At 46.2% G+C, this 9,920-nt stretch overlaps 1 protein-coding gene across 3 annotated transcripts in view; it reads left to right on the plus strand.

Moving 5' to 3' along the window:
- Positions 1-1,478: 1,478 nt before the first annotated feature.
- Positions 1,479-9,920, plus strand: part of ubr7 (ubiquitin protein ligase E3 component n-recognin 7) — a 15,513-nt gene continuing 7,071 nt past the window's right edge. The window contains exons 1-7 of one of the 3 annotated variants that reach the window (XM_031314846.2): positions 1,479-1,679; positions 2,755-2,884; positions 3,020-3,153; positions 7,700-7,760; positions 8,232-8,327; positions 8,649-8,702; positions 9,376-9,481. In XM_031314846.2, the coding sequence (XP_031170706.1) occupies positions 2,768-2,884; positions 3,020-3,153; positions 7,700-7,760; positions 8,232-8,327; positions 8,649-8,702; positions 9,376-9,481 (568 nt within the window). In that variant the 5' untranslated portion in view covers positions 1,479-1,679; positions 2,755-2,767. The remainder of the gene's footprint in view (positions 1,680-2,754; positions 2,885-3,019; positions 3,154-7,699; positions 7,761-8,231; positions 8,328-8,648; positions 8,703-9,375; positions 9,482-9,920) is intronic. The other 2 variants (XM_035995621.1, XM_031314835.2) reach the window with 2 other exon arrangements.

Here is a 9,920-nt window from a genome sequence, read left to right on the forward strand (position 1 = left end):
GTCCATCCAAAACTTTTAATTAGGTCATTCTCTCTTTCTTGACAATGCCATAGAACTGAATGACTCAAATGTTTGTCACCATGACCTCTCAAATTCGCCCAGTACACAAGAGACAACTGGTCTCTTCTAAGATGGAGAGGCATCTCCCCCATCTCTACCTGAACTGCTGCCACTGGAGTGGTCTTAATTGCCCCACAACAAAGCCTCAAACCTTGATTTTGAATGACATCTAACTTCTTTAATGATGTTTTAGCAGCTGACCCATACACTATACACCCATTGTCAAATACCGATCTCATCAGCCCTGTATAAATGGATTTCAAAGCAGGTCTGCTTGCACCCCATTCTACTCCACGCAAACATCTCATCACATTCAACACTCTCTTGCATTTATCTATAATTTTTTGAATATGCATTGTCCAAGTCAGTTTTTTGTCAAACCAAATACCCAAATATTTGAAGAATTCCACTCGTTCTAACTCTGTCCCAGATAACTTGATTTCCATATTCATACGTATTTTCTTCCTAGAGAAGAATAAAGTCTTAGTTTTATCTATAGAGAACCTAAATCCCCATTGAACAGCCCATTCTTGGACTTTGTTTATTGCCTGCTGCATTTTATCCACTACAAAATCTATATTTCTTCCCTTTTTCCACATTGCTCCATCATCTGCAAACAATGCTACCCCAACTGAATTTTGTATATCCTTAAAAATATCATCAATCATTATTGAAAATAATAGTGGACTGATAATGCTCCCTTGTGGGACACCATTTTCCACATTGTATCTCTTACTTAGTTCCCCATTTATTTTAACTTGAATAGTTCTGTCAGATAAAAACCCTTTTATCCACTGGAACATCCTTCCCTTTATTCCCAATATTCTTAACTTAATCAGCATACCATCTTTCCACAACATATCATATGCCTTTTCAATATCAAAAAATACTGCCACTACAGTTTCTTTATTCACCTGAGCCTTCCTTACTGTATCTTCTAGGTATACAATGGGATCCATGGTACCTCTACCTTTCCTGAAACCACTTTGATAATTTTGCATTAAGCCTTTATGTTCCATCCAATATGTAAGCCTGTCATTTATCATCCTCTCCATAGTTTTCCCCATCTGAAATGTAATATGTTCAGTAGTAAAGCAGTCTTTAATATGCCTGTTGTGTTTCTCTTTCTCTCCCTGTGCGCGCACAGGACGCCTTAATTTATAATGTAAACAAGAAACAAAACAAAGAACCGATCTGTGATCAATAACTCATAGATATATACACATCTATGTCAATAACTGATAACTTCACAGTGAAACTCTGATATCCGGGGGACCCGTGAACATCCCACAGAGCCAACAGTCTTCAACACGTATTTACATCATCACGTAATAACGTTCATTTCACATTAAACTGCGATCGTTCTTTCTTTGGCTCTTTTAAATAGTTTTATTGATTATTTATTTCTGTTTTAAATGCGTCACCTCTGACCCTCAGTGAAGCGGAAGTGGTCATCAGAGTGGCAGCAGTTGAACGGCGCGGAGCTGCTAGATGATTATTATTGCTCGTGTTTGACCCGTTAAACCAGTTTATTATATTATTATTATATTATTATATCTCTGCCAGCTCGCTGTGAGCAGGCCGGTTCCTGTTGTCTGGGTCGGTCGCTGTCTGACTCGGTAAGTTGGTTTTATTCAGCAGCTAACACTGTTAGCATCACTGGTGAAGCTAACAGATTCAAACGGCTGCATGTTGTTTTTGTTCGATCCGTCAGACAGACAGACAGAGAGACAGGCAGGCAGGCAGACAGACAGACAGAGAGGCAGACAGAGAGACAGACAGAGAGACAGACAGACAGAGAGGCAGGCAGGCAGGCAGGCAGACAGACAGACAGAGAGGCAGACAGAGAGACAGACAGAGAGACAGAGAGGCAGGCAGACAAGAAATCATCACCAAACCCACCAGACTCCATGTAAATAATCAGTGATTTTATCATCGTAAAATACACTTCATTCAAAGTGGACAGAAACTAAATCAAACTATCAAAAGCCGTCTTGGTTCATCTTTCCACTGTTCCAACAATCACCACTCTGGTTTGGTTGAAATAAACCCTTAATTCACCCATTTACATGTGGAGATATGCTGGCTCTATACACGCTAAAAGTCCTGATTATTTACATGGAGTCTGGTGGAAATATGCTGGCTCTATACACGCTAAAAGTCCTGATTATTTACGTGGAGTCTGGTGGAAATATGCTGGCTCTATACACGCTAAAAGTAGTGATTATTTACATGGAGTCTGGTGGAGATATGCTGGCTCTATACACGCTAAAAGTCCAGATTATTTACATGGAGTCTGGTGGAGATATGCTGGCTCTATACACGCTAAAAGTACTGATTATTTACATGGAGTCTGGTGGAGATATGCTGGCTCTATACACGCTAAAAGTCCTGATTATTTACATGGAGTCTGGTGGAAATATGCTGGCTCTATACACGCTAAAAGTCCTGATTATTTACATGGAGTCTGGTGGAAATATGCTGGCTCTATACACGCTAAAAGTAGTGATTATTTACATGGAGTCTGGTGGAGATATGCTGGCTCTATACACGCTAAAAGTCCAGATTATTTACATGGAGTCTGGTGGGTTTGGTGATGAGGATTTTGGGGCTGTTTCATGTGAGACAGTAGTATCAGATGTTGGTGTCCATGGTAATAGTGTGTCCTCTCAGATGTGGTCTCCATGGTAACAGCGTGTGCTCTCAGATGGCTGAGGAGCAGACCGTGTCTCTGGTGGATGTTCTGGAGGAAAATGAAGAGCTGGAGGAAGAAGCTTCAGCCGTGTTGGCAGGAAGTGACTCTGATCTCTGCTCCTATCCTCAGGTCAGTTCTCCTCTACAGAGGAAAGGCTATTCATACCTACAGCTACCTTACCTTACTATACAGAGGAAAGGCTATTCATACCTACAGTGTGTGTGTCTCTGTCTGTCTGTCTGTCTCTGTGTGTGTGTGTTTCAGGGCTACGTGAAGCGTCAGGCTCTCTATGCCTGCAGTACGTGTACTCCAGCGGGCGGCGAGCCGGCCGGCGTGTGTCTGGCGTGTTCCTACAAATGTCATGAAGGTCACGACCTCTTCGAACTCTACACCAAGAGGTCAGAGGTCAACCTTTAAATATATAATCAGAAACACACACGCATAATAACAATATATATATATATATATATATATATATATATATCAATCACACATATTGTCTTTATATTGCTTGTGCTGTCTTTGGTATTGCTCTATATGCTGACAGCCAGCTAACCTCTCTCCTCACATCAAGACTCTGAAGACAGTCGTTCCCACGTCCACAGGTTAATGTCGTTGCAAGGAAAGGGTGAAACTGGAACATACAAAGACAGACTAATCAATTCTATGCTAGCTTTTAACATACAATATAGCCTATGTTCAGAATGTAATTTCATCAGAATCAGAAAGGGCTTTATTGCCAAGTACGTTGCACATACGAGGAATTTGTCATGGTGTTGTTGGAGCATGTCACACATTCAAATATAAGAAGGATAAAAAGATATAAACAACATAAGTATAAACATATACACACAGTACGTATTAATAACGATAAAATAAATTTAAATAAATAGTAAAATAAGTTAAACAGTAGTGAAAAGGGACGCTACAGCAGAGTAGGTACAGTGGCATGAGGAGCCAGAGGTGGGGTGTGGAGAGAGTCAGGGGGGGTACCAGGCCTTGTTTAGAAGGCTAGTGGCGGAGGGGAAAAAACTATTTATGTGGCGTGAGGTTTTGGTCCTGATGGACCTCATCCTCCTGCCAGAGGGGAGTGGCTCAAAGAGCTTGTGTCCGGGGTGGGAGGGATCAGCCACAATCTTTCCAGCACGCTTCAGACTCCTGGTGGCGTATAGGTCCTGGAGCGGCGGCAGATTGCAGCCAATCACCTTCTCAGCTGACCGAATGACACGCTGCAGTCTGCCCTTGTCCTTGGCAGTGGCAGCAGCGTACCAGATGGTGATGGAGGATGTGAGGATGGACTCAATGATGGCTGTGTAGAAGTGCACCATCATTGTCTTTGGCAGGTTGAATTTCTTCAGCTGCCGCAGGAAGTACATCCTCTGTTGTGCTTTCTTGACGAGGGAGCTGATGTTCAGCTCCCACTTGAGGTCCTGGGAGATGGTAGTTCCCAGGAAGCGGAAAGACTCCACAGTGTCAATTGTGGAGCCACAGAGGGTGATGGGGGCAGGTGAGGCTGGGTTCTTTCTGAAGTCCACAACCATCTCCACTGTCTTTAGAGCGTTGAGCTCTAGGTTGTTTTGCTTGCACCAGGTCACCAGGTGGTCAGCCTCCCACCTGTAGGCGGACTCGTCTCCATCAGAGATGAGTCCGATGAGGGAGGTGTCGTCCGCAAACTTCAGAAGCTTGACGGACTGGTGACCAGAGGTGCAGCTGTTGGTGTACAGGGAGAAGAGCAGAGGAGAAAGAACGCAGCCCTGGGGGGATCCGGTGCTGATGGTCTGTGAGTCGGAGACGTGTTTCCCCAGCTTCACATGCTGCTTCCTGTCAGACAGGAAGTCAGTGATCCACCTGCAGGTGGAGTCAGGCACACCAAGCTGGGAGAGTTTCTCCTGAAGCAGAGCCGGGATGATGGTATTGAAGGCAGAGCTGAAGTCCACAAACAGGATCCTGGCGTAGGTTCCTGCGGAGTCCAGGTGCCGGAGGATGTAGTGGAGGGCCAGGTTGACTGCATCGTCTACAGACCTATTGGCTCTGTAGGCAAACTGCAGGGGGTCCAGGGGGGGGTCGGTGATGGCTTTGAGGTGTGAAAGCACAAGGCGCTCAAAGGACTTCATAACCACAGAGGTCAGGGCGACGGGTCTGAAGTCATTAAGTCCTGTGGTCCTTGGCTTCTTGGGGACAGGGATTATGGTTGAGGTCTTAAAGCAGGCTGGCACGTGACATGTCTCCAGTGAGGTGTTAAAAATGTCTGTGAACACTGGAGACAGCTGGTCAGCGCAGTGCTTCAAGCTGGATGGGGAGACAGCATCCGGTCCAGCAGCTTTCCTGAGATTCTGTCTCCTAAAGAGTCTGTTGACGTCCCTCTCGTGAATGGAGAGAGTCGTCACTGAGGTGGGAGGGGGGGTGGAGGTGGAGGGGACCTTTAAGGAGGGCATTGGTGGGGGGGCCCAGGACCCTGCTGAGGTGGGCGAGGTGGAGGTGATGCACAGTGGCTGTAGCTGTAGGGAGGTGTCGTGGGGGATGGTGTCAGGACTGTCCTTTTGTCTTTCAAATCGACAGTAGAACTCGTTCAGGTCGTTGGCTAGGTGTCGGTCATTGAAGGAGTGGGGGGTTTTAGGCTTGAAGTTGGTGATCTGCCTAAGTCCTTTCCAGACAGTCGCAGAGTCATTAGCTGAGAACTGGCGTTGGAGCTTCTCAGAGTACCGATGTTTAGCCTCCTTCACTGCCTTGCTAAACTTGTACTTCGACTCTTTAAATCTGTCTTTGTCCCCACTCCTGAACGAGTCTTCCTTAGCCAGCCTTAACCTTCTGAGTTTGGCTGTGAACCAGGGTTTGTCATTGTTGTAACTCACCCTGTGCTTGATGGAACACAGCAGTCCTCACAGAAGCTGATGTATGATGTCACAGCCTCTGTGTACTCATCCAGACTCTTGGTAGCAGTCCTGAACACATCCCAGTCAGTACAATCCAAACACGACTGGAGATCCTCCACAGCTACACTGGTCCACTTCCTTGATGTCCTCGCTACAGGTTTGCAGAGCTTTAGTTTCTGCCTGTAGGCGGGGATCAGGTGGACCATGACGTGGTCAGAGAAACCCAGTGCAACACGGGGGACGGCGTGATAAGCATCCCTGGCTGTGGTGTAACAGTGATCCAGAATGTTCTCCTCTCTGGTCGGGCATTTAATATGTTGTCTGTATTTAGGGAGTTCATGAGTGAGGTTCCCTTTATTAAAGTCACCAAGGACAATAACTAGGGAGTCCGGGTTGGTCCGCTCCACACACAGTATCTGGTCGGCAAGCATGCGCTGCGCGTCCTGCACGTTGGCCTGCGGTGAGATGTAAACACCGACCAGAATGAATGAATGGAACTCACGGGGTGAATAAAAAGGCTTACAGTTTATGGTGAAATACTCCAGGTCAGGAGAACAATGCTGCTGGATCACTGTCACGTCGTTGCACCAACCGCTGTTGATGTAGAAACAGATTCCTCCACCTTTAGTTTTGCCGGAGAGGTCCGTGTCTCTGTCCGCTCTGAAAAGCTGGCAGCCTGCCAGCTGCAGCGCAGAGTCCGGTATTATTCCACAGAGCCACGTCTCCGTGAAGCACAAAACAGCAGATGAAGAAAAGTCCCTGTTTCCCCCCAACAGCAGTTGTAATTCCTCCACTTTGTTGGGCAGAGAGCGCACATTGGAGAGGAATATTCCAGGTAACAGTGTGCGTGATCCTCGCTGGCGGAGACGCACCAGCGCACCGGCCCGTTTCCCTCTCCTCCGGCGTTTCGCTGCGTGAGCAAAGGTGAGCGCTCCTTTGACCAGAATGTCCAAAATTTCCAGTGAAGGGAGAAGAAAAGTGGGAAATAAGTCTGATGGTGTTGTTGCCCTGAAGTTCACGAGCTCTTCACTTGTGAATGAGATCCGGGTACCATCGCAAGAAACAAAGTTAAAACACAAAACAAAACAAAACAGAGCGCTCCAACACACTGTGTCGCCATTCTGCGGCGCCATCTTGAATCATCATCAATTCATCAATTCAAATATTTCCTTTCTACCGTTACACAATATAATTCATGACTATTAAACTGATAGTGATTATGCTGTACAAAGACATTTTTGACATGTAAACATTATTATGTTCATTCATACGAGTGTAGCCCGTCCTGTGACTTATATGCCGCCCCCTGTTGATGCTGTACAGACGCCGGTGATTAACGGTGAGAAATAGAAATAAACAGACATAAACAGGCAACATAAAGTAATTAAAACACATTCGACTGTGTACTACTACAGGTTATGTTTATTAAATGACGGCCAAAATATTTCGCCGCCTAGAAATCGCTAGTATCAGCTAGCGCTAGCTAACGGCAACGGTAGGTAGCCCTAGCTAACGGCAACGGTAGGTATCCCTAGCTAACGTCAACGGTAGGTAGCCCTAGCTAACGGCAACGGTAGCTAGCCCTAGCTAACGGCAACGGTAGGTAGCCCTAGCTAACGGCAACGGTAGGTAGGTAGGTAGCCCTAGCTAACGTCAACGGTAGGTATCCCTAGCTAACGCCAACGGTAGGTATCCCTAGCTAACGCCAACGGTAGGTATCCCTAGCTAACGCCAACGGTAGGTATCCCTAGCTAACGCCAACGGTAGGTATCCCTAGCTAACGCCAACGGTAGGTATCCCTAGCTAACGCCAACGGTAGGTATCCCTAGCTAACGCCAACGGTAGGTATCCCTAGCTAACGCCAACGGTAGGTATCCCTAGCTAACGCCAACGGTAGTTAGCCCTAGCTAACGTCAACGGTAGGTAGCCCTAGCTAACGCCAACGGTTGGTAGCCCTAGCTAACGCTTGCTAGAAGGGTTTGTGGGGACTTTGCCTGGAACGCTACCAATCCGAGAGTCGGGACTTGAAGTGGTAACGTCTGAAGATCTTCTTCTTCTCTGTTTTCTGCAGGAACTTCCGCTGCGACTGTGGGAACAGGAAGTTCACAGAGCTGCAGTGTAAACTGTTTCTTGTGAGTTTGCATCAGATAAAACCTTTGAAGCTGATTGGCTGCTTCTGCTCGTGTGTTCAGCGTGGGGGCGGGGCTAACAGGCTTTGTTACACACATGTCTACTAACCCTAAAAACCAAAATCACATTATTATTATTTTGGTCCATATGTGACTCAGGATTATTATTATTATTATTATTATTATTATTATTATTATTATTATTATTATTATTATGTTATAATTATTAGTATATTATTATGTTATTATTTTGGTCCATATGTGAATCACGATTATTTATGTAGTGTGTGTGTGTGTGTGTGTGTGTGTGTCTGTGTGTGTGTGTGTCTGTGTGTGTGTGTGTCTGTGTCTGTGTCTGTGTCTGTGTCTGTGTGTGTCTGTGTCTGTGTGTGTCTGTGTCTGTGTGTGTGTGTGTGTGTGTGTGTGTGTGTGTGTGTCTGTGTGTGTGTCTGTGTCTGTGTGTGTGTGTTCCAGGAGAAGGACGAGCTGAACAGTCAGAATAAATACAGTCAGAACTTCTTTGGCGTTTACTGCACCTGTAGCCGTCCGTACCCCGACCCCGACGACCAGGTGAGAGCTCTGATTGGTTTACTCTACAGATGAGACTCAGCTCTGATTGGTTTACTCTACTACTACTGATTGTTGTTTCACATAAAATACAAATGACATGTGAGGGTAGGAACCTGCAACAGCTCAAGGACATACCAAATGTAAACATACAAAATCAAAAATACATTTTAAAAATTTCATAACAAATGAAATACATGCGGAGAAACAGAAATAATTGACATATTTGCAGTTTAAGAGTTACGGTGGGGAATTATCAAATCTACTTCACATCACGCTCTGCTTCCTAAATCCCCGTCTCTGATTGGCTGGCTGTGTCTGCAGGTGGAGGACGAGATGATCCAGTGTGTGGTGTGTGAGGACTGGCTGCACGGCAGGGTGAGACACACACACACACACACACACACAGAGACACACACACACACACACACACACACACACACACACAGAGACACACACACACACACACACACAGAGAGAGACACACACACACACACACACACACACACACACACACACACACACACACACACATATACACACACACACACACACACACACACAGACACATACACAGACACACACACACACACACACACACACACACACACACACACACACACACACACACAGAGAGACACAGACACAGACACACACACACACACACACAGAGAGACACAGACACACACACACACACACACACACACACACACACACAGAGACACACACACACACACACACACACACACACACACACACAGAGAGAGAGACACAGACACACACACACACACACACAGAGACACACACACACACACACACACACACACACACACACAGAGACACACACACACACACACACACACACACACACACACACACACACAGAGAGACACACGACACACACAGACACACACTTCCTGTGTGTGCTGTAACTTCCTGTGTGTGCTGTGTGTGCTGTAACTTCCTGTGTGAGCTGTAACTTCCTGTGTGCTGTAACTTCCTGTGTGTGCTGTAACTTCCTGTGTGTGAGGTAACTTCCTGTGTGTTGCAGCACCTGGGCGTGGGCGTTCCCGACAGCGTGGAGCTGCAGGAGATGATCTGTGAGTCCTGCATGAACAACAACTCCTTCCTCTGGACCTACTCGGCTCACCTTTCAGGTACACCACACTGACACTTCCTGTTTCCTGTCTATGACGGTTTCCTGTTTCCTGTCTCTGGCTGTTTCCTGTCTCTGACTGTTTCCTGTCTCTGACTGTTTCCTGTTTCCTGTCTCTGACTGTTTCCGGTCTCTGACTGTTTCCTGTTTCCGGTCTCCGACTGTTTCCTGTTTCCTGTCTCTGGCTGTTTCCTCTCTCTGACTGTTTCCTGTCTCTGACTGTTTCCTGCCCCCCGTCTACTAAATGCTCTCTATCTCTCTCTCTCTCTATCTCAGAGAGAGAGAAAGAGAGAGAGAGATATAGATATAGAGAGATATAGAGAGAGAGATAGATAGATAAGAGCTCCCTGAGATCAGCGGCTGCCTACGGAGACTCTGGACTGGCCTGCATGTTTATTTCGTGTCTCTGATTGAAATTAACAATCAGTTCCAGTTAAGTG

Source organism: Sander lucioperca, chromosome 19, assembly GCF_008315115.2.
Source record: "Sander lucioperca isolate FBNREF2018 chromosome 19, SLUC_FBN_1.2, whole genome shotgun sequence".
Taxonomy (NCBI): domain Eukaryota; kingdom Metazoa; phylum Chordata; class Actinopteri; order Perciformes; family Percidae; genus Sander; species Sander lucioperca.